Raw genomic sequence first — 18,038 nt, 5'->3', positions numbered from 1 at the left:
GAACAAAGTCATACCAAGAAGAAACTGCTGGGAACAGGACCCAAACTGAAGAGGAGAGGGAAAACAGAAAAAAAACAAAAAGAGAAACTCCAGATAAAAGTAGGGAAGGATAAAGGAATGAGAAGATCTCATTTAGCAAGGTGACATTTTTAAACATTACACAAAAACAGAAGGATCGCTACGTATTTAGAAAGTCTAACAGCACATAAAAATGAGTAAAAGAAAATGACAGAAGCCAAATCTGGTACAAAATTATAAGAAAAAAAGGATGAATACAAATTAAACCTCTGAAGACAATGAATATATACCACAAACACTTGCTAACAAAACAGATGAACACTTCACTACTTCAAAACAAGCTGAAAAAACTAAAAAATAATGCATTATATAAAAGAACAATATATATCAAAATTACAACATCAGAAATTATTGGCCAGATGCAGTAGATCATACCTGTAATCCCAGCACTTTGGGAGGCTTAGGCGGGTAGATCACCTGAGGTCAGGAGTTCAAGACTAGCCTGCCTGGTCAACATGGTGAAATCCTGTCTCTATAAAAATACAAAAATTAGCTGGGCATGATGGCCAGTGCCTGTAATCCCAGCTACTCAGGAGGCTGAGGTGGAAGAATTCCTTGAACCCAGAGGTGGAGGTTGCAGTGAGCTGAGATTGTGCCACTGCACTCCAGCCTGGGCAACACAGCAAGACTCTGTCTCAAAAAAAAAAAAAAAAAAAAAAAAAGAAGAAGAAATTATCTATCAAAAACTTACATGATAAAACTCAATAAAAAATAAGACATTTAAAAAATCAATTAAAAAAAGACTAATCTAGAAGAAACAAAGACTCATAAATACAACAGATAATGATTTAAGAGAAAGAAAATATACCAGAGGGAAATTTTAAAAAAATTTTTTAAAGTGAAAAAGACAAAAAAGTTTCAAGAGAAAACAGCAAATATTAACAATAAAGATCCAACATACGTACAATGAGTACTGAAGAAAAACAAAAGAATAGAATAAACTTTTCTGATACAAAAACAAAAAATCTGAAACTATTAAATGAAAGGGCAAATCACAGACCTAATATTGTACAAGAATAACCAACACCAAGACATATTCTAATAAAATTAACTAAACATCTAGGCAAAAAGAGAAAATGACTTATAAAGGACAGGAAATTAGATTGTCATCAGACTTTGTTCATCAGTAGTACTTACATAAAACAATGGAGTTAACACAGATACACATGGAAAGAAAATGTAAGGCAAAGACTTTGTATCCACCAAACCAACTTCAAGCAGTAAGGTCACAAATGAACTGTTTTCAACATTGTAGAATTAATGGAACTTAGTTCCCACAAGCCCTTCTGGGAAGCCACTATAAAACAGGTGTTAGGAATCCAAAATAATTACATATATGCTGACATAAGGACTGGTAGTAGTAAGCATTAAATGTATAGTTATTTATACAGCTAAGACTAAATGATGGTTAAGAGAGAGCATACAGCATGTAACAGCAGTATCTTCTAACACTGTAGACACGGTTTGAATATTTTCTAAATGGTGGGCTTCCCCTGTCTTTCCCTCCTCTAACAGAAAAATTAGGCTTCTTCCTTTCCCTTCTCTTCCTTTTGCCATCTGGGGCTGGCAACACCTGTGAACCCTGAACCAAGGAAGCTTACTGGGACTCAAGAGACACTCATGGCCAGGTGCGGTGGCTCGCGCCTGTAATCCCAGAACTTTGGGAGGCAGAGGCAGAGGGATCACTTGAGGTCAGGAGTTTGCGACAAGCCTGGCCAACATGGTGAAACTCTGTCTCTACTAAAAATACAAAAAGTAGCAGGTGTGGTGGCACGCGCCTGTAGTCTCAGCTACTCGGGAGGCTGAGACAGGAGAATTGCTTGAACTCAAGAGGCAGAGGTTGCAGTAAGCCAAGATTGTGCCACTGCACTCCAACCTGGGTGACGAAGACTATATCAAAAAATAAAATAAATTAAAAAATAGAAACAGTCACAACCAAAATCATGGCTGAGCTCAAGAGGGCCTGGACCAATGGGCTTTTATATGCTAAAATACATGCAAAATTTTACATAAAAGGGAAAATGAGCAAATAAGTGGTAGCCACATTTCTCATTCTGTAACAGAGAACAGAATCACAAATATGGAAATGGAGATGGCTAGAATGAACCCTGTGTATTTTACTAAAAATGGAAGTATGTGAATACAATATATATGTGTGCATGCATCACAGATACTAAAATTAACATTGACCAAATTACTATAGATATGTGTAGACCACAAACACATATAACACACATATATACATAAATATACATACATGCATTCACACATACATTTATTTCCTGACTCTGTCCACTGATAAGGCTGGAAGCAATGACACCTCTGTAAGCTATGAGTTCATTTAGTATCTACATCTAGTTTCTAAATACCATTGTTTAGTAAAAGGAATCAGGACTTCTTGGAGAACTAGCTGATTCCTAGGGCAGAGAAAGTAAAATGTGAACCTGAAATTGTTTTGTGTTAGGAAATTGAAAAATTCAAAGAACAATGAGGAGATGTCCAAAAGAAACAGGAGCCAGCCTGAAGGGGCTCCCACTAACTAAATCTGAACACCAAAATAAATGATGACAATGACAGATTAAATAGGAAACCATGAATCCATAACAGATAATTGAGGCTGAATGCTAACTAATAAATGTAGAAGGAATTATGGAATTAGAAAACCACATTTGGCAACCATCAGAAATTTATTCAGGAAAGAATAATCAATGGATGCTACAAAGAGATAGTGAAAGTTCGTTGAGTAACAGGACTCGTACAGTTTCAAAGTATTTCCCTACAAAACATGTACTAAATACAAGTAAGAAAAGAATAACACCGCCGGGCGCAGTGGCTCACGCCTGGAATCCCAGAACTTTGGGAGGCCAAGGCGGGTGGATCACGGGGTCAGGAGATCGAGACCATCCTGGCTAATACGGTGAAACCCCGTCTCAACTAAAAAATACAAAATATTAGTCAGGCGTGGTGGCGGACACCTGTAGTCCCAGCTACTCGGGAGGCTGAGGCAGGAGAATGGCATGAACCCAGGAGGCAGAGCTTGCAGTGAGTAGAGATTGTGCCATGCACTCCAGCCTGGGTGAGAGAGGGAGACTCCATCTCAAAGAATAATATCATAGTGGGGAAAAACAGCAATCACTAACTTAACAAAGTGATCAAAGTAACCTCACCAGTAAGGACCAAATCAACATTATGTGTCTCCTGATATGTTACACTAAGAATACACATCAGCTGGGCACGGTAGCTCACAGCTGTAATCCCAGCACTTTGGGAGGCCAAGGTGGGCTGATCACTTGAGCTCAGGAGTTCCAGATCTGCCTGGGCAACATGGCAAAACCTTGCCTCTACAAAAAATACAAAAATTAGCCAGGCATGGTGGCATATGCCTGTAGTACCAGCTACTTGGGAGGCTAAGGTAGAAGAATCACTTGAGCCCAGGAGACAGGTTGCAGTGAGCCATGATCATGCCACTACACACTCCAGTCTGGGTGACAAAGTGAGACTCGTTTCAAAAAATAATAATAAAGGAACATATATCAGTTCCATGGTATTACACAAAAAACAAATATAATGAACTATCAGTCAAACCCAAATTAAGGGCTAGGCATGGTGGTTCATGTCTGTAATCCCAACACTTTGAGAGGCCAAGGTGGGAGGATCACTTGAGCCCAGGAGTTCGAAACCAGTCTGGAGAACACAGTGAAACCCTGTCTCTATTTATTTAAAAAAAAAAAAAAAAAAAGTTGAAGGAAATTCTATAAACTCACTGGCCTAGGCCAGGCACAGTGGCTCACGCCTGTAATCCCAGTACTTTACTTTAGGAGGCTGAGGCAGGTGGATCACTTCAGGTCAGGAGTTTGAGACCAGCCTGGCTAACATGGCAAAACCCCGTCTCTACTTAAAAAGTACCAAAAAAAAAAAAAAAAAAATAGCCGGGCGCTGTGGTGCCTGCCTGTAATCCCAGCTACTTGGGAGGCTAAGGCAGGAGAATTGCTTGAACCCGAGAGGTGGAGGTTGCAGTGAGCAGAGATTAAAAAAAAAAAAAAAGGCCTATACTCATCAAGAATACCAAGGTCAAGAAAAAAAATGATGGCATCTAGAGAATAAAACATCATGGCCACATAAATGTGACATGTGCTTTTTTGCCATAAGGGGCATAATTAAGAAAACTGGCAGAATTTGAATAAGGTGTAAGCACTGATTTCATAAACTTGATGGTTACTCTGTGGTTGTCTAAGAGAGTGTCCTTGTCTTAGAAAATGTATACTTAATTATTTAGGGTAATGGGAGATCATGTCTACAACTACTGTTAATTGGTTCCAGAAAAAATAGACTGTGGTGTGTGTGTGTGTAGAAAGAGAAAGAGAAAGAGAGAAGGGTAGCAGGGAGGGAGAGAGGAAGGGCATGATAAAGCAAATGTAAAAACTTTAACAAATACAAAGCAAATGAAATGTATATGGAAATTAGTATTCTTTGTATTGTTTGTATTATTTTGTATTTGTATAAGTTTATATTATTCTTGCAACTTTTCTGTAAGTTTGAAATTATTTCAAAATTTTCCAAAACTAAATGTACTAATATAAAGGGGCTCCCACTGACCAAAAACCTAAAAAATAATAACTTGCTATTTTTTGGAGAATGAAAAGGAACAGCCTCCTTTTCTTGAAAACTGATAAAAGCAATCAAGCATTTATCATGATTTTCCTATATAAACTATACCACTGCATAACCATAAGACAGGTGGAGGAGGAAGTGTCTCTTTATATAACCATTTCGGCTAATAAATGAAAAAAAAAATACTTTTTAAAAATTGTAGAGCCAGATATGAAAGTGGTTATATAGGTTTAATATTTAAAAATGGCCACCAGCCGGGCACAGTGGCTCATGCCTGTAATTCCAGCATTTTGGGAGGTTGAGGCGGGTAGATCACCTAAGGTCAGGAGTTTGAGACCAGCCTGGCCAACATGGGGAAACCCCGTCTCCACTAAAACTACAAAAATTACCTGGATATGGTGGTGCATGCCTGTAGTCCCAGCTACTTGGGAGGCTGAGGCAGGAGAATTGCTTGAACCTGGGAGACAGAGGTTGCAGTGAGCCAAGATTGCACCATTGCACTCCAGTCTGGGCAACAGAGCAAGACTCCATCTCAAAAAATTTTTAAAAATGAAATAAAATAAAACAAAATAAATAAAGGTGGCCATGATGACCCAATGCATGCTAATTAGAAGTTATCTGTGTGTTCCCTCTTTCATTTTCAGCACAAACATGTTCTTCCATGGTTCCTCTGGACATTTTCCATGTTAACACCTAAATTTTGGATACTGCTAGAGCAGAATCATATAGTTGTTACAGATTTTTGGCAGTTACTATGATAATGAAATTTTTCTGGAATTTCATGCATAGGGCTTCTGCCTAACAGTAGCTGTGTGCATACATGAGATGCATACACAGCCTTTGGCTCCATCAAGTGAAAATGTGGACAAGTTATATTACTTCTGGGCCTCAAAATCTAGTTTAATCATCTTAAAAATGGAATCAGCAAGGTTGTCAGTACCAATAATCACTGGAACCGATGCCTAAGAAGATGACTCAGTTCAACTACCGTGAGAATTTAGAACACATTGGATCTTTCTGATTTATTAAATGTCTTAGTTATCACATGGGATCTCTTTTACAATAATGTGCAGTATTACGAACATTAATTGGGATAGTACCTATAAACCAGAGAACATTCACTTTTATGAAAGATTTTATCTAATCTCATTTTATGCATTTACCTTCCAGACATACTGCTCTACTAGGAGTTTTAACATAATCTGCATGTAATTTAGTATATTCCATATTAAAGACCAATGAAAAAGTTAATATATAATTTAAAATATTTATGTTGATAATCCAAAAAGGAAGAACTGAGATCTATTTTTATTCCTGTTTCTGTTGGACTCCTATATAATGTATATCATTAGCTGAATTGAATATCAGAACACGATTTGAAAAATAAATAATGTTTTATCTTTCTCACAAAATACAAATAGCTTTTATTTGTGTGATTATACAAACATGTATGTTCAGCTCATTAAAAAACATAACAACCAGGTGTGGTGGCTCACACTTGTAATCCCAGCACTTTGGCAGGCTGAGGCATGAGGCAGGTGGATCACTTGAGGTCAGGAGTCAGGAATTTGAGATCAGCCTGGCCAACATGGTGAAACTCCATCTCTACTAAAAATACAAACATTAGCCGGTGTCGTGACACACGCCTGTAGTCCCAGCTATTCGGAGGCTGAGGCAGGAGAATCGCTTGAACCCAGGAGGCAGAGGTTGCAGTGAGCTGAGATTGTGCCACTGCACTCCAGCCTGGGTGACAGAGTGAGACTCTGTCTCAAAAAAATAAATAAATAAAATAACAAAGTAAAAATCACTTATAAATCCCCTTCCAACCCTCCCCTCCCCCTGCAAAAAATTGCTATACCCTTTTGGTTACTCTAGTTAGCTAGCTGTCTAGCTTTTTAGACATCATTAAACTAAAAATGTAAGAATCTACCTGTTTTTAGCTTAATTTTATTGAATTGTTTACACATTAGATATATCACCTTATAGAAATAAACATAGGTCCATGTCATCATTTTTAATAGGTGCATAGTTTATGAATGCAATGAATTTAATCAGTTTCCACTAATGGACATTTATACGCTTTCCAAATTTTTGCTATAGAGACAATCCATATATATATATTTTTTTTTTTTTGAACACTTAGGCTGATTGTAGAAAAGCTTCATTTGTGAACGTATTAATATAGAAAGCCTTACAGCTATATTTTCATTTAGTTATTTATTTAACAAATTATCTTTATTGAAGAGAGTAAAATTAAATAAACAGTTATCATTCCAGAAAATCCAGGCCCATAGATGTCACAAATATATGCAAAATACTGTTAGGCATCATGGGAGTAAAAAAGATAATTAAGATTAAAATGGTTCCTGACTGCTAAGGTATTTTAGATGTAGGAGACAGACAGCAGCTATATACACAAGCAAGGTAAGAGATGAAGTCAGCAAGGCAAAAGAAATAAATGTTAACTAAGCATGGAATGAGTAGTTGAATCCAGATTAAGATTACTCCTAATATAAAGCAATTATCTTACCCTCAAATAATTACTTTAACAAATGACAAAAGAGACAAACATACTATCAACCCCAAGGCACTATGCAAGTTTTTTTTCCTATAGAAATAATACATGACATGCTTACAGCACTTAAGATAATAAAATATCCTCACAATAAGCCTGTGAAGATTATAAACAAGAAAGCTGAGGCTCAGGAAAGGAAGAGGCAATGACAGAAATGGAATTATTGTGTCATATACCAGACAGATATACTTCATATTTCCTCTAGAATGTAAGCTCCATGAGGACAAGGACTTTGTCTTACTATCCACTGAATCCCCAGTTCTTAGAATATTGTCTGGGACAGAAAAATGTATATTCAGTAAAAATTTGTTGAATAAATCAAACCCCATTTTATAGATGAGGAAATTGAGGTTCAGAAAGATTAAGCTATATATCCAAGGTCACATCATTATTAAATCAAGATTCAAACCCCAAATCAGTATTCTTTCTTCAACTGTAATATCTGAAATAATTTGGCTACTAGCTGAAATTTGGAAATCATTTCTGTAACACTTCAGTTGGTGCTGCAGAAATAATTGTTTTGAATGTATAATTTGTACTTGTCACTAAATTTTAATTAAGTCAGAAACACAAAAGAATGAAATTATCTTAAAAAGAATATGTTGGATAATACTCCAGATGTATAATGACAAATTTAAAAGCTACTTTTTAAACCATTTTAAGATAGACAAAAAGAGACAGAACTTTGAATTTTTTATTAGATATAAATTTTAAAATAATGTAGCAAAAATTAGAAAGAAAAAGGACTATTTAAATTGCTATTGTGCAGATGGATGCTGCGAGTTATATACTATTCAATATATAATTTGGATTATCATACTTATCCATTCATTACAGTAGATGAAGAATGGTCTTTTTTGAAGCTGTAAGCCACCAATTGATTCAAATTACTACAGTGTTCCTGAAAACAATAAAAATGCTTTTCTCTAAAAAAAAAAAAAATCTACATTTCAAACTATCTCCCAATTATTATGAAACATTAAAGTATTAAAATTGCAATGTAAAGCATTAAAACAGATTGCATCCCTCTCTGAAAATCCAGAACGTATCAATAACTCAATAAATGTACAGTTTATTCAGAAACTACAGTTACTGAGTTCTGTTTACTGACATTTTTTTGAATATTTATATTTTCTATGTGGTAGCTATTCATATATATCAATACTTTCAAACCTAAACTCATAAAATATTTGAAAGTTGTACAACTGAATTCACTTAGAAGTCCACTGCAATAAGTAAACTGTAAAATAATATTCTCAACTAAAAACATGGAAAGAAACAATATCCTAGATCCATTTGGGGATCAAGTTTTTTGTCAAGAAAAACTCTTGCCAATTTCTGAAAGTGTCTTATGTATCAGACTTCTTACCTGGCATAAATAAAATTTTAAGAGGACAAAAATCCTGGAATCTAGCAGGAATTTAGTCTCATGTTTTTCCACTTATCATGGAAGAATAATGGAAATCAAAATGTGATCTTTTATTTTGCCTCTCTTAGTTTAAGCACATCCAGACGAACATTCAGTCAACTTTCTGAGTTATAAGAATTTGGTGGTGGACTCGTATAAGTGAAGTTCAGGGCTAAAATTGTAAAATCTCATTGTAACCAATAGCTTCAACTTCTATATGAAATATTTTATCAGGATCTCACACAAATGTCCTAGATCTTTCTCTCTCCTGAATTCTTAAATTGTGCCAATAAACATCTTCTAGAATGTTCTATATAAAATACACTTTTCTGAATACTGGCACATAACTTTATTTCAGCTCACATAAATCCTGTGATGACATCTTCACTTTACATGTAACTAAAGAAGGCTCACAGAAGTTAAGTAATTTGTCAGTGGTTAAAAAGGAGTCAGAGACAACATCTGCATCTGAACTAAGGTTTTTGGACTACATAGTTATCCCCTATCACTTTAACTGGTAATCACATACTGCCTTACATTTGTACTACCAACTTTCACCCTCATATTTAATTTTTCCTACATTCATGTCTTTAAGGGCAACAAATTGTGTTGTGCTTTGGTATCTTATAATGTCTTTTAGGAGATTCATTCAAATTGTTTGCATGACAGAAGCATGATAGATTGTGTAAGTTTGGGTGGGTTTTAAGAATTCTCAGAGCTTCACACTTGTAAAATGGGGATGACACCAAAATTCATTGAGTGCTTACTGTTAAATGCTTTACCTGTATTAACCCATGTAATCCTCACAACAGCACTATGAGATTAGTACATTGTCTCCGTTTTAAAGATGAAAAAGCTAAAGGCTAAAGAGGTTCTCCACCCTGCTCAAGAACAAGGTTACAAGCTAGTAGGTGGAGTCAGACTTCAAAAGCCAAGTTATTCTGTCTAGACTGCCTACTCACTTAATGTTAAAACTGTCCCTCTAGGACTAGATAATGACTACATGAAATCATATTCAACAGTAGGGGAGGATTCAAAAATAATTAACTACTGGCAATGATTTCTTGAATATGACAGCAAAAGCATAAAAAAAAAAAAAAGCAAAAATAGACAAACGGCACTACAACAAACTTAAAAACTGTGTATCAAATAACACCATCAACAAAGTGATGAAAAGGCAACATATAAATAGGAGAAAATATCTGCTAATCACGTATCTGATAAGGGGTTAATATCCAGAATAAACAAAGAACTCCTACAACTCAACAGCAAAAAAGCAAGTAATGTGATTTAAAAATGGGCAAAGGACTTGAATGGACATTTCTCCAAAAATAGGATGTTATAAAAATAGCCAATAAGCATATAAAAAGATGCTCAACATCACTAATCATCAGAGAAACGCAAATCCAAAGCCACAATGAGATATCACCTCCCACCCAAGGATGGGTAGTATCAAAACAAACGAAACCAGAAAATAGTTGTTGGCAAAGATGGTGAGAAACTGAAACCCTACGTACTATTTGTGGGAAAGTAAAATGGTGCAGTCACTAAAGAAACTGTATTGTGGTTCCTCAAAAACTAAAAATAGAATTACCATATGATCCAACAATCCCACTTCTGGGTATCCAAAATAATGGAAAGCAGGATCTTTGCATATCCTTGTTCATAGCAACATCATTCATAATAGCCAAGAGGTGAAAGGAACCCAAATGTCCATAGACAGATGAATGGATTAACAAAATGTGGTATATATATACAATGGAATATTATTCAGTGTTTTTTTTTTTTTTTTTCTGAGACAGAGTCTTGCTGTGTCGCCCAGGCTGGAGTGCAGTGTTGCGATCTTGACTGACTGCAACCTCCGTCTCCTGGGTTCAAGCGATTCTCCTGTCTCAGCATACCCAGTAGCTGGGATTACAGGCATGCACCACCATGCCTGGCTAACTTTTTTGTATTTTTAGTAGAGATGGGGTTTTATCATGTTGGCCAGGCTGGTCTCAAACTCCTGACCTCAAATGATGTGCCCGCCTCGGCCTCCCAAAGCGCTGGGATAACAGGCGTGAACCACCGCGCCCAGCCTATTCAGTATTCTTTTAAAAAGGAATCCTTCACATGTTACAACATAAATGAAATGTGAGAACATTATGCTAAGTGAAGTAAGACAGTCACAAAAAGATACTGCATGATTCTACCTATCTGAGGTAACTAAAGTAGTTACATTCACAGAAACACAAAGTAGAATAGTAGTTGCCAGGGTATTGGGAGACGGGGCAATAGGGAGCTGTTTAATTAGTACACAGTTGTGTTGTAAGATGAAAAAGTTCTTAAGAGTCTGCACAACAATGTCAATATACTTCACTAATGGACTGTACACTTAAAAATAGTTAAGACCGTAAATTTGGTGGGTTTTTAAACCACAATTTTAAAAATTATTAACTCTTTTCTTTAACTTTATTTTCCTGTCCTCACGGGTATAGTGTTAGAAGGCAATGTAATAGAAAGGATAGAGAGAAAAGCAAAGAGCACAGGGCTTCAACGACGTAGGGAAAAAAAATTTAAGAGACAACAAAACAAGTATTTTCATTAACAATTTTCCACAATTAATTGAATCTATCGATAACTTTCTTCTATCGATAACTTTCTTCTCAATCTGGAAAAACTAACGGCAAGGCAACAGTGTAGTGGTTAAAGGCTTTTTGAAGTCTGAAAGTTCGGCTACTATTCTGACTTTGCCACTAATTGTTGTGTGACCTTGGGTAAGATATTTTCATTCATTTGCTAATTCATTCATTCATTCATCAAAAAGTCTGTTTCCATGTGGGTAAACCTGGTCAAATGAATCCCACACCTCTACACAGAATTGTTCTGAGGAATAAATGAAATAATCCATGCAAAATGTTAGGCATAACTATTGGCACTTTGTAAGTGCTCAATAAATGTTGGCTATTATTACTCTGAAGCCAATTGAGTAGGACAATAAATAAGCTGAATTCAACTAAAGGAAACCCAGTACCATATTCCTCAGAGATTTGGTTCGTCGATAATTCTGGTGTTATCAAATCAGATACTATTCAGCAATCATTACTGACTCTTGACCATTCTTGCCGAATGTGTGCTCTTCTCTTTTAAAGGAACTCTCTCCCAGGGAAAAGCAATGTCATCTCAGGTATTCGATGTTTGCTTTGGGAACAGTTTTCTACAGATCTCAGAAATGATGGCACCTGAGATTAGCCACTAGAGTACCCCGTTCCTCTCACTTCGATAGGGGCCTAGGCCTTATGTGGGACTGAGAATGGGGAGGAAGGGGGCCACATAAACAACACAGATACAAATAAAGCCTCACTGTGGTAAGACGGGACCAGACAAGTCTCCTCCAGGGAGAATGAAACCTGGACATTCAGGACAGCGGAACGCGGAGCCGGCGGGCAGGCTGGAGCACAGAAGCCTCGGCAGCTCTCCCCGAGCCCCGGCCCGAAGCCGGGGCCGGGGCCAGGGCGGGGGTGTGTCGAGATGCTCCCCACCGGCCTGGGGCTGGGGATGGCTCAGGCAGGCCGGGGCTCCGCAGGCTTCCAGGAGGGGCCGAGGTGGGGGCAGGGGAGGGCTACGCGGTGCTCTGGGGATTGGGCAGGGAGAGAAGGGACGCTGAGGTCTCACCGCGGGCCGAGGGCAATGGGTAGAGCTTCTCGGCTTTCTGCAGGAAGCGCTGGGCCTTCTCGCGGTTGCCGGCGTTCAGGGCCTCCCGGGCGATCTCGACACATTTCTCAGCCTCATCCCTGTTCCCCTCCATAGCTTGCTCCTTCTTCCGTTTCCTCTCGCAGCGCAGCTAAGAGGGGCGGAAGCCGCCGCCGCGGAGGAGGCGAGGCGGACCGGCTGGGGGCGTGCGGCGGCCGGCTGGGAGGAGCGCAGGGGACCGCGGCAGCGGCGGCGACGGCCCGGGCTGACGGGCGGGCCTCGCAGCTCCGCCTCCTCACGGCGGCCTCCCCGCCCCCCGCGAGCCCCTAGGGTGCTAGCCGCATCCGTCCCGGCCCAGGACCAAGCTGCTGGGCCCGGACATCCGAGCTGACTTGGTGGTCCGCGCACGGCGCCGGTAGGCTAGAAGCTTACCTGCCCGCGAGGCGGGCAATGGCAGCCGGGCTGCCCATCGCGGAATGGGGGGTTCCGCCCCGGACCCGATTGCCGGCATTGGAAGCGCCCTGCCCTGTGACCTCCGGGCACGGCCCTCGCAGATGGGGGCAGGAGGACGGGATGGCGGAAGGGGACACTCGTTTTCAGTTAATTTCCCAGGCTTGGAGGCCCCGCTTCTGAGCCCCTCAAGCGAGGGAGGATGCGGTCAGGTGAGGAACAAGGTGTCAGTCAGTCCAGTCTCAGCACTTCCGGGACACGTTAGAGCGTCGTTTGAACCTAATCTTAGGGCTTGTACGACAGCCTTATTTCAGCTGCACATTTTTTTCTGACCCAGATGTCAGGCTATCCAAAGAAGTACAAAGCAGTTTAATTTGTAGCTTGCAACGAGTGGTGCAGAGCGGCCCTAATCCTGTGTATTCAAAACAAGGGAGGAATCAGCTCCTCAAGTGTTGCCCTAACGAAAGCAAACTTTTGATTTCATCTTTTCCTTCCCATTTGGGTAACATTACCACTTGGAAGTACGGTGTCATGTTAGTCTTCACGGTGAGGGTGGGGGTGAATGTTATGTGCAGTTTTAATATTTTTAAAAAACATGACAAACTGTGGAAACGATCTGCTCAACCCAACAAGGTAACGATTTTTACAAAATGCTGTGAGCCAAGCTGTTAATTCCAACTACCACCAGAACTCGGTACTTTCAAATAAGAAAGCCTGCTTCTCTTCAATAAAATGGAGATAGTATATCCCCAATGATGTTACTGAGCACTTAACAATTTCAATTTCAGACTTCAAAGCAGGGCCTAGCACGTAGCACTATTAGCTTCAGAGTTTAAATTCGGAGTTCATTATGTGGATATACAGGACATTCCTACCTATTCTCTCCCTCCCCAAGTCCACCACACTAACAGCATACTAGTGCAGTGCTGTCACACAGCAAGCAAAGTCAATGCACAAACTGAAATGCTCCCACTCCAGCTCCTGCCAACTTTTTAAATTAAAACTTTAGTAGCTTATTATATAACATTAAAAATATATACTTGGTCTATCTCACTTTGTTGATCTAGATTTGACAGGTCAGTCACAAAGAAATGTGCTTAGTTATTGCTGCTAGATATTCAAAACAAATTCATATTACAATCAAGCCAATTTAATACACAACTAGTTTGGGATATGACCTTTATTGAGCTTATCCACCAGAGTGGAAATAATGTCTGTACAAAACCAAATGTTTGTTACTATAACTTCTGCATCACAATTAAAATCCAAACAGTTTTTTAAAAACAGTCAACTCAATCAAAACCCACTACTTCAGAATCAATAGCTTCTTTGAAGCCACAGTAACACTTAAATATGGTTAAGACTCGAATGCAGAAATTTGGTTGGTTGGAAAGCTAATTAAACTTCCAACTTGCTCAAATAGAATTACAAAAAGGCAAAATTGTGTTTTTCACAGAGATACAGTCCACTGGAATCACCAACACTGGACAGCTGTTAGAGTATTTAGAGTCCTGAGATAACAAGGAATCCAGGCATCCTTTAGACAGTCTTCTGTTGTCCTTTCTTCCCAATCAGAGATTTGTGGATGTGTGGAATGACACCTAGGAGAGTGACAGGAATTAATTCTACTTAAGATTTTTTTTTTTAAATCACAGTATTTGAAACCAAGAAAAGTATACTGTTCAAGTATCTTTAAAAACGTGCAGCTCAAGTATGAAGTAAAAATTCAGTTATACATATGAATCAAATTTCATGATAAAACCATACTTGCATCAATGAAAATATACTTAAATTTTCTCTTCTAGAAAAACTAATGAAATTAAAGCAGCAAAGAATTCCTTCCTCTGAAGAAATTTTTAAAAATTTTAGAACATACCACCACCAGCAATTGTAGCCTTGATGAGCGAATCCAATTCTTCATCTCCACGAATAGCAAGTTGCAAGTGACGAGGGGTAATACGCTTTACCTTTAAGTCTTTTGATGCATTTCCTGCCAGTTCAAGTACCTAGAAGGCAGAATCTAATCAGTTCCCTTCCAACTTTCCTTTGGCCAAGATTCAGAGAACAGAATAAAACCCTCACAAACGCTTATCTACCAACTGGAGTCGTTCCCCACTATCTGACTGGCAAGATATACAGGGGGCACGCAATTTTAATTCCAAGAGCAGAGAACTCAAGCTCAGTAGGATCCTTGTTGAACAGCAGCTCCCTCTAGCGTTCTCTTAGGCCTCTCGCCGCGTTCAGGGCCTGTGAGTTTTCTTGCATCACTTTCCTCCTTCCCTCTTGCCGTCTCCCCGCCCCCCAAACCTTCTCCGGATTATAGGCGTTCACCCATTTACCTCTGCGGTGAGGTACTCCAGGATGGCTGCGCTGTACACAGCGGCAGTCGCGCCCACACGTCCATGACTGGTCGTCCTAGATTTCAGGTGTCGATGAATACGGCCCACTGGGAACTTAAATTTTAAGCATACACAAACATAAATGCACAAAAATAGGAGAACTAGAGATGGGGAAATTATATGCGCGCCAAAGCAAGTGGCACGGGCGCAGCAACGCGTCCCGACATCGAAACACGTGATTCCTCCCCCCCATATTTATCGTATGGGCAGCCCAAGTCGCGACACCGCATCACCCACGCATAGACGAAACGCCCATGGAGAGCGGTGAATAACAAAAAAGGAGATGCAAAGAAAAACATCACGACTCCCAGACCGCACGAACAACTACTGACCTGCAAGCCGGCTCTCTGCGAGCGGGAAACCGCCTTTGTCTTGGCCTTTCCGGAGTCCTTTCCAGCCTTACCGCCAGCCTGCGGCGCGCACACGCCCGCGAGCGGAGGAGGAACGGAGAATATAGAATTACCAAGGCGGCGCGCCCATCCCCCACCGCGGCGCGTCCCGCCGCGAGCGCGTCCCCGCACCCCGCCGGGGTCTCTGGCCCGCGGCGCGCCGCAGGGGCGACCCCGCCCGTCCGCCCCCCGCCGCGCGCTCGCCGCGGCCGCGCGCCTCCGCCCGCCCGCCGGCCCCCAGCGGCGCTGCGCGCGCCACCCAACCGTCGCCGCCCGCCGCGAGATCCGAGGCTGCTCCGCTAGCAGCCGACAAAACACCTCCCCCCGCTCTTCTTAATCCTGTCTCCGCGCGTTCCCAACCGTCGCCACTTCACCCCCATCCCCCGTGTAACGGGTTTTTCTTCCGCCGGCAAAAACCCGCGAAGTCATCGAGCGTCTCTGCGAAGTTTACCATTTCGAATTCTGCTGAAGCTCAAGCAAGCAAGGCAGAGAAAAGGCTAATCGGACCCACGGTGAGATCCCACCACCTACTCCTTCGTCGCACCGCGATTCAAACTGCGCTGTCTCCCGCCTTCCCTGCTCCCTTTATACTGCAGAATGTTCCCTCATCCGGGAACTCGGATTGCTCATCCCACCAATGGCTGCCACCCGCCCTCGGGACGCGTCCTTGAGACTTCAGCCAATGAGCAAGCAAAGAAAAGGGTGGAGGGGCGGGCGCTTCTAAGCTCAAGCCGCGATTGGGACGTGAGGAGCGAAGCGGGGGAGGGCGGAGGGATGGGAACGGGGGAGAAGAAGGGCACCGCGGCGGGAGGGAAGAAACAGAGCAAGCTACTCTGCGGGAGCGCAGTTACCAGCCAGCTGCGGTCACGTGCCGGGGAGGAGGAGCTGAGACCTCAGGGGAGGGGCGCGCGGTAGCGCCCCGGGTCCCCTAGCAGGGCTTTGGAGACCACGTGAAGTCTCGTCCGTATCTAGCACGCAGCCCCCACCGCTCCCAACCCCACCCCCAGCGCCTCTCGGGCGGAGACCTGCGACCTGCAGCCGCCTTCCGGGGCCCCGGGCACCCTCTCCCGACCCTCTCAATCCCTGGCGGCTCCTCCAGTCTGACAGGTGGCGCGAACGCGTCCAGTGAGGGGAGGCTGAGGTTTGCCCTGACGCCTTCCTCAGCCTTAGTAGAGATTCCGTGTTTCTTCCCTCTAGGCGAATCCCCAGTCACCAACAACAGATCAGGACCGATTGCTCCCACTTTATTTTCAGCCGGGTCTTCCACCTCTCCCTCACTACTTATGAAATCCCCCACGGAATAGTTCTGTGACAGCAAACGGTGAAGCCAAGTCACCTCACTGGTCACGAAACCCTTTTTGTTTACACTTAAGGAGCTTCTGGCGAGGCAGTATTCTTAAATCATAAACCATATTTTTTGGAGACTACACATCAATGAGTTGTACCTGTAGCCTGATGTGTAAAGCTCATTTAGTGAAACCTCAGAGCTATTATGTGTCAACTTTTCTACAATAAATATTTTGCCACATGACAAATGTTCGGCAAATGTCGACGGAGTAACTCTGACATGATTCACAGGCAGTTACAGAGGGTCGGTGCAATGCAATCAACTGCAAATGATGAGGTTAAAATAATGATACTGTACACCCAGTACTATCCTTCCAACTAGTAGATTATTAACACCTACGTATATCGCCAGCTGCTTGGGGACAGTAGTGTCTCAATCTCATTTGTAGTGTTTTAGTGCATTATACTTTTTAACATAACTGAATAGTTTCAGTGTGATGAACGTTTTGAAACATATGCTCTAGGCCAGGTGTGGTGGCTCACACCTCTAATCCCAGCACTTTGGGAGGCTGAGGCGGGCAGATTACGAGGTCAGGAGTTCACGACCAGCCTGGCCAACATGGTGAAACCCCATCTCTACTAAAAATACAACAATTAGCCAGGCGTGGTGGCACCCACCTGCAATCCCAGCTACTCAGGAGGCTGAGGCGGGAGAATCGCTTGATCCCGGGAGGCAGAGGTTGTGGTAAGCCAAGATCACGCCACTGCAGCCTGGGCAACAGAGCAAGACTCCTTCTCAAAAACAACAACAACAACAAACATATACTCTGAAGTACTTTAGATTGGGTTTCAATTGGAAAGATTTTATTGAATCAGAGGACCTCCCAATTTCTGTGAGATAAATTCTAGAGAAGAACTTCCCAAGGATTTTGACATTGAGGTTTATTATTTCTTGGAACCAAGGAACTGTTACGATGTCGATAGCAAGAGTTCATGAACCGTTTTCCTACTGATGATGTAATGATGATATATTAAGCTACAAAACCTGATATAATAGTTAACGATGGCTCCAGGAAAGCTTTGTGATATATAACAAACCAACATTAATGCCATGTCTAGTTTAGATAATACTCTGCCAGCTCTTTGCTGTGAAGCCCAACAAAAGGAAT

At 41.4% G+C, this 18,038-nt stretch overlaps 2 protein-coding genes across 3 annotated transcripts in view; both read right to left on the bottom strand.

The window, feature by feature from the left end:
- The window catches only part of LOC105486361 (DnaJ heat shock protein family (Hsp40) member B14), a 47,667-nt gene extending 35,103 nt beyond the window's left edge, over nucleotides 1-12,564 (bottom strand). For both annotated transcript variants that reach the window (XM_011749215.2, XM_011749216.2), the window contains exon 1: nucleotides 12,327-12,564. In XM_011749215.2, coding sequence (XP_011747517.1) covers nucleotides 12,327-12,459 — 133 coding nt within the window. In that variant the 5' untranslated portion in view covers nucleotides 12,460-12,564. The remainder of the gene's footprint in view (nucleotides 1-12,326) is intronic.
- A 1,392-nt stretch (nucleotides 12,565-13,956) lies between these two features.
- LOC105486359 (H2A.Z variant histone 1) lies at nucleotides 13,957-16,197 on the bottom strand. The gene is made up of 5 exons (XM_011749213.2): nucleotides 16,034-16,197; nucleotides 15,526-15,603; nucleotides 15,134-15,247; nucleotides 14,671-14,800; nucleotides 13,957-14,395 (listed from the first exon to the last, which is right to left on the bottom strand). The coding sequence occupies exons 1-5, from the start codon at nucleotides 16,034-16,036 to the stop codon at nucleotides 14,334-14,336; spliced, it is 387 nt and encodes a 128-aa protein (XP_011747515.1). The 5' UTR covers nucleotides 16,037-16,197; the 3' UTR covers nucleotides 13,957-14,333.
- Between the last annotated feature and the right edge of the window lie 1,841 nt (nucleotides 16,198-18,038).

Source organism: Macaca nemestrina, chromosome 3 (genome assembly GCF_043159975.1).
Source record: "Macaca nemestrina isolate mMacNem1 chromosome 3, mMacNem.hap1, whole genome shotgun sequence".
NCBI lineage: Eukaryota > Metazoa > Chordata > Mammalia > Primates > Cercopithecidae > Macaca > Macaca nemestrina.
The sequence above is the reverse complement of the archived record's forward strand: the minus strand, read 5'-3'. Positions and strand labels throughout refer to the sequence as shown.